Source organism: Rhinolophus sinicus, chromosome 9, assembly GCF_057876585.1.
Source record: "Rhinolophus sinicus isolate RSI-liver-muscle chromosome 9, RSI-T2T, whole genome shotgun sequence".
Classification (NCBI taxonomy): Eukaryota; Metazoa; Chordata; class Mammalia; order Chiroptera; family Rhinolophidae; genus Rhinolophus; species Rhinolophus sinicus.
The window spans coordinates 22525690-22545566 of NC_142509.1; the positions used below are offsets into that span (position 1 = coordinate 22525690).

General features: G+C 42.2%; 1 protein-coding gene across 2 annotated transcripts in view; it reads right to left on the reverse strand.

Annotated features, from left to right (window-relative positions):
- KREMEN1 (kringle containing transmembrane protein 1) overlaps window positions 1–19877 on the reverse strand; it is a 67696-nt gene that overhangs the window by 44095 nt on the left and 3724 nt on the right. For both annotated transcript variants that reach the window (XM_074321735.2, XM_019743130.3), the window contains exons 2-3: window positions 5068–5230; window positions 1079–1170 (exon numbers count right to left, since the gene is read on the reverse strand). In XM_074321735.2, coding sequence (XP_074177836.2) covers window positions 1079–1170; window positions 5068–5230 — 255 coding nt within the window. The remainder of the gene's footprint in view (window positions 1–1078; window positions 1171–5067; window positions 5231–19877) is intronic.

The following is a 19877-nucleotide window of genomic DNA, read 5'->3' on the forward strand; positions in this document are numbered from 1 at the left end:
TTAGTGGCTGCCCCTTCCCCTTGAGGCATCAGCATTTAGGCTATTGTAGTGGGCGTGAGTGAGAGGGTCCCAGGTCCCAGGCAAACCGCCCTATTATTCTACATACACACACAGCCTCCGACCTGAGGCGTGAGAAAGACAACAGAGCAAAGAGTAGGTTTAAATAACGAGGAAACAATAACCCGGGGACAATTCTTATGAATGGGCTGTCCTTTGCTTCAGCTCTAGGAACTGAGAACCCCTGCTCCTTTGGCATACTGAAAAAGATTATTACAAACACTACATTAGTAAACTCCTTACAGTACCAAGCTTAGTTTTGGTTTCTGTACTTTAAATCTTCCCACAATATTTTCTACCTTGTTTCAAAGGATCTTTCTAAGGTCCCATGCCACATTATGCATCCCTGAGGATCAGGCTATCTTTTGCCTTTTGTACCTTGCGTATAATAAACACTGAATAGAGGAATGAACGAGTGAAACTGTTAGAAAACAGTCTTCGTAGTAACAGGCTGGAGAAACTGGTTTTTTGGTAGTAGAAAGGGACAAGTTGTAAGTTTTCATAAAAACAATGGAACATCTTTATGCGAACGTGAGAAAAGGATTATCACGTTGGCTTTGGAGGGTGCCTAATTAGGTACTTACTGAATACCATTTTTCAGGGGACACAGTATGTCAAATACAAATAATAAGTAGTGTCACAACTTAGCTTTATTGTCTATAAAGGGGTTCTTTATTCATTCTAAAAAAGTTCATTCCCAAAAGCACATGGTACCTTTTTTTTTCTGCCTTGCTACTGAGCTGTTGCCATGTCTATCCATGAAAGAATCAGCATGAAAACATTAAGTAGAAGTAGAAATTCTGGTTGGGTTTATCCATCAAGGAAATGGGGTCCTGAGGGAACCAGGCATTGCCATTTCTGAAAAGCCTCAACAAGAGAAGTGAAAATCCTCAGCCCAGAATGGCTTCTCCTTTTACCTGCTTCATGAAATCCACCTGCCTGAACTACCTGCCCTCTGGCAGTGCCCTTCCACTCTGCATTCTGAGTGTTCAGTGTCCCGAAACTTGCATTAGAGTCTTACTCTGGCAAGCAGGTATCTCGCAGTACTTCCAGTAGACACCATCTTCGTGCTCTGCCACGTAACACCAGGGGCTCACATCTCCATCCGGGTTTCTGTTGGAGAAAAGGACACACTAGTGACATTTCCGTTGTTTTAAGTCAACTGGCTCATTGCTTTTCAGTTTTACCAAAAAGGACTGCTTCCACTTCTGTTGTTTCTAATAATTAGTATGTACCTCAATGCTACTGCTTATGAAGAAGAAATAATTGGTAGTATCTATCCACTCTGACATATACTTTGGAGTTTGGGGGTGGGAGGGTAGGGGAGCAATGAGTAAGGTGCTATATGTTTACACAAATTCACTACAGAGTAACCAGGACAATTGACCAGTTAACAGATCATGACAAACTGCATTGGCACCTTAAGTGTGCACACAGCAAGTCCCACGGCTGAGAGAGCACAGCTGTCCTCGATACTGCTCATAATAATGTGAATGACGCAGTCAGGATGGCAATTTGGTGATTAGAGTCAAAGGCCCTTAAAAATATGCAAACCCCTTTTACATGGCAATTTGTCCTTTACTACTTTATTCTAAGGCACTCTTTTCTTACAAAGACTTTCATCACAGCGTTTTTATAATTCAAAAAAGTTAGAAACAACAATTAAGGATTGCTTAAATAAATGTGATTGTCATATAAGGGAATGCTAGGCAGCTAGTAAAAATGTGGTGTAGAAACACTATTATGAATATGGAAAGATATTCACAATGTCTTGTTAGGGTTTTGAAAAGGTAGTTCTAAACCATGCTGGATGACACCATCCCATTATTTAAAAAGACATATTTAGGGAAGGATACACACCAAACCCTTGAAAGTATTTATCTCTGGATGATGGGACTATCGGTCATTTTAACTTTTTTTCTTTTCTGATTCTCTTTATTTTCTTATTTCTTCTACAATGAATACCGACTGTGTAATTTTTAAACAATAAAATAAAATTCACATAATATAGACTCCACTGATAAGCTTTCACCAGGATCGGGCTGGGCAACTTATGTTTGATAGAAAGTCCTACCTCAAAATACTAACTTCTCAGAGAATTCTGAAGGAAACTATGCCAAAGAGTTTCAGTCAGAACATACAACCCTGCAACCCTGGAACCAACTTCTAATATAGCAATAATATTTTAAAAGATTTATTTCACATTTCTAAATGAGTGGCTTGGAATAAATGCCCTTTAAGGTCTTTTCAACTCAGAGATGCCATGATAATAATGGGCAACACCACTGAAACAGACAGAAAAAAAAAAAAAATGGCAGGGGTTACTAGACACACAGAATAGCCTCGTTCTCTCTTCACTGCTTACCAAGCTCCCTTTATTTAGACTCAGAATATTGGAAACCTGACACTCCGGTTAGGCCGGAAATGGGCATAAAAATCCAGCAGCCAGAGCTTTGGATCAACCCCTATCAGGCCTGAGAGGGATAAGCCTATTGTGTGGCCCAGAAGATAAGCCGCCCTAAAATACAAAGGATCCTTTCATTTTTTTGTGCCCAAAGGCAGGTGCCAGCGCCAATTCTGCTCTTCCCTGGTCTCTCGGCCTTCCCCTCTAATCCAGATATGTGGAGCCCAGAGACGTGTGTTCCCATCACTCGCCATCTCTCAGACATCTCAACTGTGATGGATCTGGAAACATCACACAAGACAAACATGGTGTCAGATGTCAGCTGAGAAATCAAAGTAGGAGAACTTGTACAAAAGCCCTTCTTTAAACAGTATTTCACTGTCATTTTCCTCCCTCTATTCAGTGCTCAGCTTTGATGTAGTATTTGGTAAAGACCTTAGAAAACAACTGTTTATTATCAATGTCAAAACCATTCTGAAAAGCTCCAGGATAGCTTAATAGAGAAGAAGCAAATTCATCTCTGACTTCACTGCAGGGCTAAAAACAAAAGGGCCAGACTCTCTGATGTGATAACAATCAACAATTTCAGCTTTCTTTTTCTGAAGTATAAACTGGTAGATCAGGTCTGGTACATTCCATCAAATCAAAGCAGGAGAGGGCTGCAGCTGGCTAGGGCTAAGGAGGAAGATGGTTGTACCCGGCTGTCACTGTTCTCTTAACGGATATTTACTAGTGCATTTCTGGGAGCGGAGGGGAGAACTGTGTGCTAATCTATAAGAAAAGATTTTTATTCCATATAAATTTAATCTAATTGGAAATTTCAAATTTACCTTCAAGTCAGACCTAAAAACAGGAGCTCTTCTGAGGAGATATGCTTGATAGAAAGCAACAGAATAATAGAATAAACCAGAAGCCCACCATGAAGAGATACTTTCGAAGAACAATACAAGTAACTACATAAAAACGAAAAACAAACACTGGGTTCTCTTCCTAAACCCCCTTCCTAACCCAGCTATTCCTATGAACAGAAAAACTAGGGGAAGGAAATAAACCTGAAATGGAGTGGGGTTAAATTTTTAATTATGCCAAAAAAAAATTTTAAAGAACATATATAGCTTTTAAAATAAAATGTGAAAGAATTACTTAATGAGCACATGTAACTTTAGCAATAAAACATAAAAGATAGCAAAATGAGAAGCAGCACATATACAAATTGTTACCTCTGGGAAGTGGGGCTTGGTGAGAAGGATTTGGGGGGAGGGGACAAGGTAAAATGGGGGACTTTATTTAAACAATATATGTCTGTAGTTTTTGAGATTTTTTTGTTTGTTTTGGAAAAGCTTTTAACACTTTTATAGCAACAAACTAAAAAATAATACAACACAATTACGAGGGAATGGCCAGTTGGGACAAATTAGGGCAGAGGTGAAGGAAAGAGCTGACAGCACAGCGATAAAAGACTGCAGGCCTGATGACCAAGACGACCACAAGGGCTCTCAAGTGTTAGCAAAGGTATGTGGGGAGGGCAGAAGGTAAACAGTGTGGACTACCCAGTGAAGGCGTAAATATGTTGGCTCAGCTGGGTCAACAGTGCCATGGTTGAGATTCTAACATACTGCAGGAACTGGGGACACCATGGGTAGCTCAAGTGAAACTCAGCGACCATTTTCCCCAGTCCCAATGGCTCAAGAGGCTCTCTGCATCTGTCCTAATAGTAATTAAATTGAACGCATTGCTGAACCATGAGTCATGGTACCAGGATCTTGGGTATAAATAGCTAAAACAAAGCTATCACCGAAAGTGCTTAGAACTTCTGCTTTGGGCCTTACGGAACAGTGCTTCTTAAGTTGTGTTGGATCCCTGATACCTGACAATCTGATCTAAGCCACGGAACATCTCCCCAGAAAATCTCAAGGACACATTTGAAGCATCATGGCTCTCAGGTGAAGAGCGCCTGCTAGAGTCAGACAGGAGGTGAAGAGCCAAGAAACACCTTAGTCTACTGACAGGAAGGAAATAGCACAGATCTGATGGCGGCAACTGCTCCCAGAGCAAGTTATCCTGGCCTGGCAGAAAGTGGGATCATGCAGGGCAGCTTTTTTGTGCTCGAAAGCAGAGGCAGGTTTGCACCACTAATGGTGCTCTGCTTGACCATGACATCACAGCAGCTTAAGAAGCTTTGCTATAAATGTCTAACTATTACATTGTTTTGTACACCCGAAACTTAAAAAAAAAAAAAAGAAAAATGAAAAAGAAGCTTTGCTGTCTGTGTATTGCCCACTGGTGGAAGGGCCAACTAAGAAAACCCTCCCCAAAAGACACGTAAGTGATCAGACAGGAAAGCAGAGCACTGAAAACCAGTATTAAAGCATCTCACTGAACAGAGTAGTAGACTCTGTGTGTGTGTGTGTGTGTGTGTGTGTGTGTGTGTGTGTGAGAGAGAGAGAGAGAGAGAGAGAGAGATTTTTAAAATAGTAACGAGAAAGGCCTTCTGAGTTGGCCTAGAGGAGACAAAGATACTTTCCCTAGTTGTGAGCAAGGTTGGAAAGAATTAGAAGAGGAGACCAAAGATTTTTTTTTTTAAGTACGGTGCGGCCCCATCTTACCTGCAATAGTTATGCTCGCCCAGGCCCCCCTCCCCGTTGGGGTATTTCAGAGTGTTGTATGGATGCTGGAAAGTCTCGTTCCAGAACAGACATGGCTTCCCGCCTTGTAGTGCCGTCCAGTTCTGCGTTCCCCTATAATCTGCACCATTGGCTGTGAAACATTCTAGGAGAAAGAAAAGACAGAGCAAACTAATTTTCTGGCGACATCTATAGTCTCCTCCCTCTCTGGTTGATGTTTCATTTGTTTTGTTTGGACCCAGCTGGAAACGGATAGTGTCTTGCTAGACCCTGGGCACAGTGAAATTAACATGGCTAGGGCTGAGTAAATCTGAAATGAGGTGCCCTCCAAACACTAGGCTAATCTTGGCACCAGCTTGTCCACAGACACTAGAACATTTTTCCTTAAAGTATACAGATCCCAAAGAGGATACAAACAGGGAGCTGAAATGTATTGAAGCCCATCAAGTGAACCAGGAAACCCCCAAATCCGGGAACAGTTGGTAACAGCCATCCACGACGAATGCTGGGTGCTTGGAGGGGGTCACAGCTCTCGCCAGTGTCTCTGTGTGGTAACTAGAACCAGGTCACCAGCTGTAACTGAGCTCTCCCCTACAGTCTAAAAGGCTGAACTGACACTTGGATTTAATAAGACCATCGGATACAGCAACGCTTTGGAATCCCAATCACACAAGTCTGGGAATGACTCACATTCCCTGGTAATGAAGAACAGTCCTCCCCACGCTGTTTGAGATAGAGGTGCAACAAAACAGACAGTCAGCAGCACGGAGGAAGGGCTGAGTTGGCGTTTTCTCTCACTTCTTTCTGAAATTCCTTCCCAACAAGACACGTTGAACGTGGTCTCGGGTCCATTTTGTACCATGATAAAATTTGTGCAGGTGCAACAGTGTGTTTCTCAAATCTGCTTCTCAGACTTTGGGGGGATGGGAAGTGAGGCTGCTAGGATTTCCCCCCACATATTGCATGCATTAAATTCACAGAAGTTCATGAGAAAGGCACAGTACAAAGAGCAATTTTTAAAAATTAGCTTAGTTGAAACTGACAGATAGAAGCACTTCAAACACTTCTTTAAGATGTATCACTAGGAACCTGACAATCTGGGAGAGTTACACTCACATTCTTAGCTTTATTTCTTTCCTTCTGCTGGCATGCACTGACCTACGACTTCCGGGACGCAGGACTCCCGTTGCACTGCATTTACCAACTCCAGCCTAAGCATGTGCAACATGAGCACCTCTATATTCTGGAAGATAGCTCTTCTAATATTTAAAAAATCTATCCACAAACCATCTCTCTTCCTGTACCCCTCTCCCCCCGCCCCCCCACTATCTGGGTCCTGTGTTTTGTCTGACATAGCACGGTTTTATGGCCAGCCAAAAAAGCCTGGAATTCCAGGCTGCACAGAACACCCCAGTCATTTATCGTGCTTGGTGTGACATTCATATGGTATGATGTGCGACTTATCATGTACCATGACAACCAAACCCTCTACCGAGAATGTGCATAAGTAAAAAAGTTCAACGGTAATTGAAGCAGGCAAGAAAGCAAGCCCTGGCTTGGCGTCCTGGACCTGCTGCTGACCAGCTGTGTGACCTTGGACGATTCGAATCACCATCATCACATCCCCGCTAATGCTTACAGAGTGTTTTACCATGTGCCAAGCTCTGCTCTTAGTGCTTTACAAATATCACCTCACCACCAAACCAGTGAGGAGGTCTCTTAATGCTGCCATTTTACAGGTGAGGCAAGCAGGGCACTCAGTAGAAGCCCCTCGGCATTGCTTTTCCCATTCTCTCCCTCACTCCACCTCCCACTCATCAGCAAGTCCTGTTGACTTTCTTCAAATATGAGGATACGCCCTGAGACCTTGTCTTCTCCATCTGGGGTGCCACCATGTTAGTCCCCTCCGCCGTCAGAGGACAATACAGGCTTCGGGTCTCACAGCTTCTACTTTTGTGCTTCTGCAATCCATTGTCCACACACGCAGAGGGAGACGGGTGCACTGAGAACAAAACCCAAACCCTTCATCCTGGTCTGTAAAGCCTCCGTGATGTGGCCTTGGGCACCCTCTCCAGCCACACCCCAATCGTCCCCTAGTCACTTGCTGGGCTCCAGCCATAAGGTGTTTTTCATTCTGTAAACACACCACACTATTTCCTGCCCAGAATGTTCTTCCCCTAATACTTGCCATGGCACACTAAACATTACCTCCTCAGAAAACCCTTCCCCACCATCTCCACTATTTTTCTACCCTTCCTTTGTTCGCTTTATGGCACTTATTATCGCCAGGATTATATATGATCTGCTACAGAGAGAGAAAGAAAGAGGGTGAGTGAAACCCCCAACTTCAAAATACATCCAGAATCCGGCCACTTCTCACCACCCTTCAGCGACCAGCCTGGTTCAGGCCGTCCTTCTTCCTCGCCCATCTTCTCCAGTAACCACCTAACTGGTTGCCTCTCTACAGTTTTTCCTCCACCAGCAGCTAGATGGCTCCATTAAAAGATAAGTCAGATTACATCATTTCTCTGCTCAAGACCTTCCAGTGGCTTCCTCTCACATGAGAACAAAAGCCAAAATCTCATCTATATAACCCTCAAAACCTCCCATGTCCGGGCCTTGCCCGCCTCCCCCTCCTCTGCATTTCCCACCCACCCTTCCCCAGGCGCTCGCCCTCGTCCAGTCACATTAGAGGAGCTGCCTCCCGGTTCCCCAGGGACTGTAAGGGTGTGTATACCACACCAGAGTTAGAGACGGACCTGGGAATCTGTATTTGTAAAAAGCTGCCCAGATGATTCTGTTAAGTAATCAGGTTTGGGAACCACTAAACTGGATGACTGTAAGAACATCAAGCCAATCTTTGGCAATTACTAGAATTTTATTTGCTCTGTGTTATTACACCTTTTTCCCATGAAAAGCGGTTGAGGAGTGGCCCAGGAGCCAGAAATGCAGGCCTTAGCAATCGACAGCAACCTGGAGGCCGGTGGGGCAAGTGTCCCCAGAGCTGATGACTTGAGTTGTAACACAAAAGAACGTGACAGCCATCCACACAAGTGTCAGTCCTCCTAAATGGAAATGAGATGGCATCTGAGAGAGGGAATGGGAAAGTGCAGGCTTGTTTACTTGTCTGTTTCTCCCAGACCCAATCTTGTTCTCAGCTATGCTACGGAAACTGAGGCAGTATACCAGATTTTATGATTATTTTTGAACAGACTTGTCCAGTGTATGTCAATTGTGGAAAAATGCAAGAAAAAACAAACTTGAGTATTCTGAAGTTCTGTGTGCATCTTGATTTCATCAGAACACTAGGGTGTGGTACTAGGTAATGAGGGCTCTGCCTCCCTTAGTTTCTACTGCTAGGAAACTGACATAAGCTTTGGCCAGATAGGCAAGGAGTGACTTAAACCAATAAAAAATAACATATCACAAGGCCAGCTGAATATTTATGCATTTAGTGAAAGAGAATAAGCAACGGCAATAGATCCAATGTCTAGGATATTATTAATTAATTCATTCAACAAATAGTTACCCAATACTTACTATGTGCCTCGCACTGTTCACAGCACTGGGGCTACAGTGAACGCCGCATTCATGGAGCTTACGTGCTAAAGGCAGACACGCGCATAATAACCTAATCAAAGTTAACATCAGATAGTGAGAAGGGCTCCAAGGAAAAATGGAGTGAGGGGATGGAGATGGAATGGTGGGGGTTCTCTTTTGGACAGGATGGGGCAGGAAAGGCCTGGAGGGGAGGAGACGTTTGAGCAGAGAAGTGGATGATGGGAGGAAGCAAACCAGGTAAATGATGTGGGAAGAGCATTAATGGTAGAGGGCACAGCAATTGCAAAACCCCTGCACGCAGCAGTTGTTGGCAGGCTTGGGGAACTGGGAGGCAGCTCCTCTAATGTGACTGGACGAGGGCGAGTGCCTGGGGAAGGGTGGGTGGGAAATGCAGAGGAGAAGGAGGTGGGCAAGGCCAGGACATGGGAGGTTTTGAGGGTTATATAGATGAGATTTTGGCTTTTGTTCTCATGTGAGAGGAAGCCACTGGAAGGTTTTGAGCAGACAAGTGACACGATCTGACTTACCTTTTCATAGAACCGTCTAGCTGCTGGGTGGAGAAAGAACTGTAGAGAAGCAACCAGTTAGGTGGTTACTGGAGAAGATGGGCTAGAAAGAAGGACGGCCTGAACCAGGCTGGTCGCTGAAGGGTGGTGAGAAGTGGCCGGATTCTGGATGTATTTTGAAGTTGGGGGTTTGGGTACAGGGTCTGAGAGAAAGAGGAGTCAGGTACCACAGCAGGGGTTTGGGCCTGAGCAATGAGGTGAGTGGTGACTTCATTAACTACGGTGGGGAGGATCCAGGAGGGGCAGTGTATCTTGGGGTGGAATCAAGGGTTTGCTTTTGGATCGGTTAAGCTTGAGATACCTTTGAGAAAACTGAATGGAGATACAGAGTAAGCAGACTGTTAGATAAGCCTGGAGTTGAGGAAGGAGGCCAAGGCTAGAGCTAGAAACGGGTGGTAATCAGCACTTTGGTGTAGAGAGAACAGGATTACTGCCTATGGAGAGAGAAGACATCCGGGGCTGAGCCCTGGCGCCCTCCAACATTTCAGGCTTGGAAAGAGGAGGGCCTGGCAATGACGACTGAGAAAGTGCAGCCTAGGAGGTAAGAGAAAAACTAAGAAAATTCATGGGTCTTGGAAGTTAAGGGAGGTGTTTCAAGAAGGAAGGAATAATAAACTGTGAAAACTGAGAAACCTTTATTTCCTCCGTCTTCTCTGGCTAGATCCCAATTACTTCACAGAATTCATCTGTTTGACCCTACCTCTCCATCGAAAAACTCCAAATCTTTTGTTTTGGGGATTGAATGAAAATAGCGCTTAAGTTAAATATAAGCCTGACAGAAACTTAGTAATACAGCAGAAAACTTCCTTTGTAAAATCTTCCAAGACTGGCATCAAACCACTGAGAGAATTAATTCTATTTTTCCACGTTGGCAATTCTTTATCTTCTCCCCGATCACCGAAGTGCTCCAAAGTATAGCAGATGGCACTTATTTTAAAAATTGGAGATGCTAGTTTTATTAAAAGCTTTAGGGTATACAAACCCTCTGTTGAGAATCTTGAGGAATGGTTTTGTGCAAACCGACTATTTTCTGTAGGACCTGCAACTGCGTGAAGGTCTGGAGGTCTTTCCCCTGGTAGTAAGATCTGAGGGCAAAGACTATGTTGGGGTGGAAAAGCTCAGTACTCCTGCTTGGCTAATAAAAGCTAGCTAGAGTTTTTCCTCGTAAAACTATTATTGTTCATCATGCTTGGAATTGAAAAGACCGATTGACCTGATCGCATATGTATTCTACAGTATTTGTACCTCAAATACCATAGGATCTCACATACTCACATGCTGTATGTAACATTATTTGAAGATTTCAATCAATGTAGAGGCATGGCCTGCAGAAAACCTAGAAATATTTCCAAGTATATTCACCACATTACAATTTGCAAAGTCAGTCTACCTAATGACTTAATGGGCAATCGTGTAACAGTTTACAGATTGCACATACTAGAGGATTGCAGCTTGTACCTTGTAACGAGACAATGGCTACAGGGCCATGAGAGGCTCGGACTCACACTAACACGGCTGCCTGACTGCAGAGGTTAGCATCACCTCTCTGTCAGGATGGGAAAAGCACTCGGGGTCAGGAAAGAACACTGATGAGCGAGAGCTCCGCTCTGACCTGGCTCTGACGTGGCCGCTCTCGGACGCCTTTGTGCACAGCACATGCTTTTTGCAACTCAAGTTTCTTTATCGCTGAAATGAACGGGGTTGACTGGATCAGGAGTCCCAGTGATTTTAGGTCCGTGCACAGATCTCTTGGAGAATCAGTTGAAAGAAAGGGACCTGCTCCCCAAACAAATATGATATACACAACATTGTACAATTTCAGAAGTGCTCATGGAGCCCCGGAAGCCCTTCTTTGCAGCCCAAAGATCCATTAACTTTAAGTTAAAGACCCCCTGAACAAGTGATATCTACAGAATACACACACACACACACACACACGGAACTTTATAGGATTGAGTATTTAATTTCAAGGGTTATGAAGTAGTTTAAGTCAAATATTTTTCTGTACGGAAAACTTCTAGCAACAATGTGGTACACTACAGAAATCACGTTAGGGGCCGCAGTCAGACCTCAGCGTGGCACACCCTCAGTTAACCTCTGTGAGCCTCAGTTTGTTCACTTATAAAACAGGGGATTATATTAACCCCAGCTCAGGATGATTGGAAGAACTGGACGATGTGCAAGGAAAATGCCTAGCACACAGCCGGTACCCATTAAATTATTATTACGTAATTAAAAAGTTTTGAAAATAAACTTCAGTATAAATTTGAAAATGTTATAACTACATGATCATGTAGCTTGTTCTGTTCCATAAAAATAAACAGCTATAAAAGGTAATATAAAATGAGTAAATGGCACCTCATCCTGCTACAATTCTGTTTAATCAGGCTACCATCAAGAGAGAAAAAATACATGTGGTCTAATCTTAGCATTAGCATAGAATCTTAGCATTCAGTGAATAAGAGGTAAGAAAAAAAGGTATATAATGAAGCAAATAAGATTTTTCTTCATCATAATTTCTACTGTAAATGTGATGAAACATCTCTGTTTATACATGTTACTGAAATCACATAATTTAATATTTGTACTTATTATAAGTGAGGCAAATGCCAAGTTAAGAGAATCCCAGACAATTTAACTCTGCCAGAATGTGCATGTCCTGCATTTTTAAAGTTCATGTTTAAAACTGTAATGAGCTGTTCTTTTACAATAATTAAAACTTGACATAGATAAGATAATGGTAGGAAAATAACAGCTAATCTAAAAGACATTCTATTCCTTGATAAGATTTATTAAAGTTGAGAATATGTTCTCAACAAAGCTCCATAACTAGGTCATTCCTAATTACACTATTTGCCCAAAACAACATTATTGAGAAATAGAACACTTTTCTCATATTCAGTCTAGAATATTCCTAGTTTTCTGGTATTAGTTTGATGCAAAAGTAATTGTGGTTTTTGCAATTATTTTGAACGTTTTAAACTGCAATGACTTTTGCACCAACCTAAGATAATTACTAATTGGATCTCTATATGCGATATTTGAGAGAGTCACTGTTTTTAATCCATCAAAGTTAAGTCTCTGTTCTATACAGGACCACTCAGCATCTCTATTGATCCTATGTTGGAAGAATCTGGCTGGTTTTCATCTAGTTTGGAATAGATACAACTCAAAAAAATGTTAAATTTAATTATGGCATCTTAAAATAAGATAGCAGAGAACCTATTCCAATAGGAAGATCTTTTGTTCTTTGAAAGATGTCTCTGAAATTTGGTAAGTAGGTAGATTATAGAAATGCAAGGCTTAGGTGGGCAAAGCTCCTTTTAATATTTGAAGGACAACATGACAGTGGCGTCAAATGTTTGTCCAACACGTGTGCCGCTGTTGGATTTCCAGGACAGATTTGTGTCCAGCGGGGACTTGTGGGTACATTTGCAAAGCCTAGATTCCTGAACAAAATCGACTTTTGCCCTCAGACATGCAAAAGAACTACAGAAATGCATATTTCAGTTATGTGGAACCCTGTAGTCAAGAGGCACGTGGCCCTGGGAAGACAGTGGTACCCAACCTTCTCCCATCCCCACATGGAAGGTACTCTCCTGTCTTTAACAATGGCTCCCCAAAAGGTGCAATGCCCTTATCTGGTGTATCCTACAGAGAGGATAGTTTCGAGGGGCGGGTCCTCTATACACGTAGCACATATTGAGAATCACAAGAATAAAGAAAATGACACCAGTTAAGTAGCTGACACTGTGTGATTTGAGCAAATCACCCAGACCCTTTGGGCCTCAGTTTCTTCACCAGTGAAATGTGGGGATTTGAGCCAGAGTGTCTCAATATCTCTTCATTCTAAACTCTAATTTCAAGATTCTAACAAAATAGAACTGAGGTTCAAAAGTCTGGGGTGAAGTGACTGGAAAAGACTGATGGCTCAAAATCTCTTCCAGGCTTAAAATTCTCGAATTCTACATGTTTCTCTAATGGAAGATGAGAATCCTACAGTAAAAAAAATAACTCACCTCCCATGTGGGCCCTCCCTCTGAAGAGGCACTTAAGCACTGTTTTTGCTTAAAAGAAACTACATCTTCAACAAATAAATTGCAAGGAAAAAAGAAAAAGGGGAAACCTATAGGTTAACAAAGACTCAAAAGACACACCACCTACGCGCACATTGCTTAGATCCTGATTTGAACAGGAAAACACTGATGAGACGAGCAGGGAAATTTGCACATTGATTACTGACTGGATATTTGATGATATTAAGGAATTGTTAATTTTTTTAGATGTAATAATGGTAACAGTACTGCTACTATGTTTTTGAAAAGAGTTTTTATCATTTAGGGATATATACTAAAATATTTACAGATGAGATGAGATGATACTTGAGATTTGTTACAAAACAATCTAGGAGTGGGAATGAATTAACACAAAAATAATCACTGTAATCTTTAACTTACCAGTAGTTTTTTCCATTAAAATATCTTTTAGATCCTCCTTTTCATTCAAGAAAATAGTGTCCTTAAAAACAGTAACAGAGGGCTGGCAAGGCTCATAACACCAGCACGGGCCGGGGAGCTGTGTCCTACACAACTGGACTGAGAAACAATGGCTTAAAAACCGGGGAGCGGGGGTAAGAATGGGGAAAAAAGGGAACTTGAGGTTTATCTATTTGAATCTCCAGTTTATTCATCTTTATTAACAGATGAAATATTTAAAACTGAACCAACAGTAAACATAAAACCAGACATTTAAAATCAGTGAACCAACGGTAAGCATAAAGCCAGAGGTTTAAAATCAGAAGACTCATAGAAACACTTCAGAGAGTGGCCCTTATTATTTGCTACATAAAAATTTGAAAAACACATAATTATCGAGGCAGAAAAGGCCCAGAATGCAGTGCTGCTTGGGTACCACTCTTTTCCCATTTGGCCATCATCTCGAATATGCTCCTCTCCTACCCAGGCAGGATCCAATGGAAAACACCGTCACTGTGAAGTACATGTGTTTTTGCCAGGAAAAGTCACCATGCATATGCAGTAGTGCTGGAGGAATTTATATTTATCATTTAAGACATTACAAACACACCCAATCATCAAATTGAAGACCAAAAGATAGTTTTGAGAATCTAGTTCTATAACACAGAGCGATTAGGTTAAGCCTCAGTTAAAGAATGTATGTGGCAGGGCTGGCCCGGTGGCTCAGGCAGTTAGAGCTCCGTGCTCCTAACTCCAAAGGCTGCCGGTTCGATTCCCACATAGGCCAGTGGGCTCTCAAACACAAGGTTGCTGGTTCAACTCCTGGAGTCCCGCAAGGGATGGTGGGCTCTGCCCCCTGCAACTAAGATTGAACACGGCACCTTGAGCTGAGCTGCCGCTGAGCTCCCAGATGGCCCAGTTGGTTGAAGTGCGTCCTCTCAACCACAAGGTTGCCGGTTCGACTCCCACAAGGGATGATGGGCTGCGCCCCCTGCAACTAGAAAGGGCAACTGGACCTGGAGCTGAGCTGCGCCCTCCACAACTAAGACTGAAAGGACAACAACTTGAAGCTGAATGGTGCCCTCCACAACTAGGATTGAAAGGACAACAACTTGATTTGGGGGAAAAAAAAGGCCTGTACGTGGCAGAACTTAATTTCATGAATTAACCATGGACTTGACTGCCAATACCATCAGAACATTGTCTATCACACTTTGGTGACGGTACCTCTCTCGATATAATATTTGAGTATAAACAGATCTACTTTCATCTTGAAAAAGAATTCACACGAGAAATAGTTTTCACATAAAGAAACAGGAAGCATGGATGTTTTAAAGCTCAAAGCCCAGTTCTCTGATGGACAATAACTTAGTGCTTTGTCAGTCAACTCTAAAGGAAACAAAAGACTAGACAAAAGACGGAGCACTATTTGAAAGCTCAGGATCTGGAATAGCTAGCACTATACTCCTACAGAAACCAGGGCTCTGCAACAAGTCCCACAGCGCCTGCTGCCACAGCTCTTGTAAGACCTGACCACCTTGAACTGTGATTGCTCCAGAACACCTGGCTTTCATTGGCCCATGAGTTTCTTGAACATCTAGCTCACTCATCTTCGCATCCACAACTACAGACCACACAGAATGTGCCGGCATGTGTTAGTTTAATGAGGGGAGCAGGTGTATGGGGGGGGGGGGGGCTGGGCAGGGGACCCATTACAGATGTATTCAGAGTGCCCAGGTTTTCCATAACAATTTATGCCTCTGGGCTATCATTCAAGACCTACCTAGCAAAGACCTATGAGAGGTTCTAGGGAAGTTTATGTAAATCGAGTATTTGAAAAGCAAATACTTGCTATTTAAACTAGGGGAGTCTGCTATTTAGAGAAAGCCTATGGTGAGCTGCTTATAACAGGGACCAATCAACCCCCTTTGTAATGAATATACATTTTTTTAAATATTCTGAGTTTGCATTAAGCAGGAGACACCTGGCTCAAATCTACTCACCATCTCTTGAGCAACCACATTTTCATAGTCTGAAGCTCTCAATCATTCTACAAGGAAATAAAATAAACTGATATAATCCAGCTTCTGGACAAGTCTCATCAGGATTGCCTGTGCCCTATTTTTAATTTCAGATGGCAAGGAATGTCCCCAATGATGGAGTTCTGGAGGGCAGCCAATGGTCCATGGAAGCCAGGCTCTGGGCTACTCGGCTTCCCTTGGTTGATATGAGATGGCCAAATAATACAAGAGCTCTTTAGGGGGAGCTGGCCGCCAGGTAGACAGCATAACTCTACAGCACATCTTTAAAGCAAAACCTGAAGCAGCAACTTTGTAGTCTTCTATGAATTGGCAAAGTGACAAGTCCTGGTCAGAGATGCTGGGCATACAGCAGGTATTTGATAGGCACTTGTTAGTTGGTCCCAAGACAAAAATATGACTCAAGTGACAAGTTACAGAAGTTCTGGACAGAGAGGCAGTTTTGGGCAGAAGGAAAGACTCATTGTCACACTGACTTATAAACAGGAACAAGCAGTGCTCTAGCGTCTCAGAGCAATAAGGGAAGACGATGGCCAAGAGTTTGATGACAGTGAAACGTTTAAAATTTCACGTAATGTTTCATGGATCTAGAGTAGGATTGCCAGATTTAGCAAATGAAAATAAAGGATGCCCAGTTTAATCTGAATTTCAGATAAACAACGAATCATGTTTTTAAGATAAGTATTCCCAAATATTGCATGAGACAGACTTACACAAAAAAATGATTCATTGTCTATCTGAAATTCAAATTTAACTGAATGTCCTGTATTTAATCTGGCGATCTTATTTTAGAGAGAGTGGAAACATACAGTGAATCACAGACCTCCTTACTCCATTAAAATTTCTGAAACACTGTTCACAGAAATGCTTAAGGAACTTAACATGGATAATGAAGAATCTACTTTCTTAAGAGTGAAAAAAGATGTTGATCAGAGGTGCCTACTCCAGGCCACCAGCAAAAAAGCACAAAAGAATAATACCATTAGGACAGGGCTTCTTAACCTCATCATTACTGACATTTTGGGGCTGGATAATTCTTTGTTGTGGGGCTGTCCTGTGCATTCTAGAATGTCTAGCAACATCCCTGGCCTCTACCCGCTAGATGCCAGTAGCGCACCCCCACCTTACCGAGTTGTGACAATCAAAAATGTCTCCAGATATTGCGAAATGTCCCCTGGGGGCAAAATCTTCTCCAGTTGAAACCACTGAATTAGAAGAAATGGTCAAATAAACAGAAAAGGTCATATCCATTGACCAGTGGTCATATAACAGAAGATTCTTCTCAAGGGAGAAATGCTCAGCTTGTCCCACGCTCCTTCAAGCCACTAACAAGGATGAGAAGACCTCATTTAGTCATTTCAGCTAAGACAATCGGAGACCCTTCATCTGCCAGAAGCGCTAGAGAAGAATCTTTGGGGAGCCAAGCCAAGGAAGCTCTGCATGGCAGTGCACACATCACAGCAAGCAGGGCGTCGCACCCAGCCTTTGAAGACGTTCCTTTTAAGTTAACCTCCCTTCCAACTAAACTTTTTCCAAATCTCTTCCTGCCATTTGGAAGTTGAGTGATTCTCAGCTGAAAAGGCCTGTATATATACGAGGTGCAGATGGCAGCAGTTACGGCCCTCACCAGATGCTGCAGTCTCTAATTTGATTGAAAGGATATAATTAGACAACAGAAACACTTTAATGAAAGAGCAAAACATGGAGGGAGGGAAGGATTGAAGGCCCTTAACTGATGCCAAAACACCCACCAGTAATAGAGGCTTTGAGTCTGGGGAAAGGGAAGGGGAAAGCCCCTTAAAAGGACAGTCCCCATCCTGTTTATTTCCCCATAGAAATAGGAATAGGGATTTTATTATTGTAGATTTCCACTGTATTTTATGTGGGAACAATCTGATTAAAACCAGAAGGGTCTTCGGAAGAACATCAAAGAAAAACAAATATGGCTTCTGTGGTCATTATTAAAAATATTTTTACCAGCCCAATAATTTTCTTTGAAGATGAATTTTTATAGATTGAACAGCAGCAAGTAATTTACATACTGTGATGGCATTGGTTAACAAGTCCTACTAGTCTAGAAGAGAACTACTTAGTCGCCATGTTTTCATCTAACTTGAAGATACCAAGGAACGTGGACAGCCATTTAACGTATCTGTTTGGAAGGTATAAAGAAACCATGTAGAGTGAATCCTATATGCTGATGCTGCAACCATTCTGAATCATCTTTGCAAGTTGCCTATGTTGTTTTCACTATTTGCTAGCTTTCAGACTTTGAGTGTGAGTACACTGCTCTGATTCTAACCAAGAATCTAACCAAACCGAAAGAAATCCAGCCCTCAAAATCTGAAGTTGCTAATGTGGTGTGACACTTGGGTTTGGAAGCGGCTGCAGCCTCTTTAACCCACTAGAAGCAAGTCCCCACCCTTGTGGTAAATTGAACAATAAAAGTTTAATGCTTTGGCTACCTGCCAGGGATTAAATCAGTGGCAAGAGAAACTAGAAGCTGGGCCCAGCAGAGGGGCAGCCCGGAGAGGGTCCTGTTATAACTGGGAGGCAGCGAGGCAACCTTGCATGGGAGGTCGCCTGGAATATTTTGTCTGCCACGTGCTTCCTAGCACCCAGCTTCATTCCTCTTCAAACTGGTACAAGTTCAGGCTAGGGAGATGTTTACCTAAAAAGATTAAAAAGAGGGTGAGCGGGAGACTTCCTTAGAGGAGGAGAAGGCGAGTGTGTCGAGTGGCCATGAAGTCCCCAGGAAGGAGAGGGCTCTGTACAGTGTGAAGCTCTGTTCACTGGACTCATAGGTTTTATGGCTATTTTTGAGTATGAATACAATACCCTCCTGATATTTATACTACGGCCTTTTTCCTTTCCCTGTTCAGTCTGAATCCAGTATAAAAGCTCAGAGGTGAGGTCTGGGGGGAAACACTGCTATCTTGACAGGAAGACACAGAAGACAACAGAAAGAGGGGAAAACATAAGAGTGACCTCGGGCTGCTCCCCCAGACGAATACTTCTGGGTTCCAGCTGGATTCTCAAGGTCTAACTGAATATGGAAGGAATGTCAGTGATCGTTCTCACCAATTCAGGGACAGCACAGTGAGTCAGCCAGGCACTAACCTGACAAGTGGCATCAGAGAGCTTGAGATTTCACCTCAAAACCTGCATAGGTAGTTTTCTAAGGGACACATTCACTTACTCCTCTGTTATCCCTTATTCAGGAGGCAAAAACTCAGGTAAAAGTTACATATCCAAACTTCTGGCCTCTCTCAAGTGTTTTGCATTAACTGTTCCACAGTACAAACACAATCAACTTGGTATGTTTGAATGTTTCATTTTGTCTTTTAAAAAATGTTTTAATTAAAACAAAATAATCAGCCATGCTAAGCTCACTGTTATTTTTTAAAGGCCACTTTTTAAATGATGGTAGAACCATGGAAATAAAATTCAACTGTTTAGGAAAGTAATACAAGTTTGTTTTCTTCTTCTTCTTTTTTTTTTTTTCCTGGCTGTTTTTCTAAATCTCAGGGCTGGTGCCACCTGCTGCCTGGGCTTTCCTCTGAGAAATAGATCTCTCAACCATTTGTTCCAAGCAACATGAACAAACCATGGGCCAGTTCCAAGGCAGGCACTGCTTTCTTTATGCAGTGCACACGGAACCATGCTGAATTTATTTTTAAAGCATTTTTTAAAAGTCTTATTAAAGATCCAAATGTATGTGCATGAACTTCCCCCATATATGTCTTTTTTTAAAAATTGTGGTAAAATATACATAACATAAAATTTACCATTTTAACCATTTCTCCCATATGTCTCTTGAAGTTAGTTAATAGTAAAAGGTAAAAGGTTCATTCATTCACCAAAATCAAAGTCTTTTTGCCATCTTTCCCGACTGAACGTTGGACAAAATCAATACATATGGACCTAGAACAGGACTTGGCAAAGTAAGTCTGTGGTCCACTGCCTGTTTTTGTATGGCCTATGAGCTAAAAATGGTTTTTAAATTTTTAAATGGTTGAAAACAATCAAAAGAACAATATTATATTACATATAAAAATTACATCAAATTCAAATTTCAGTGTCCATAAAGTTTTATTAGAACACAACCACTCCATTTACATTCTGTCTATGGCTGCTTTTGCCCTACAAAG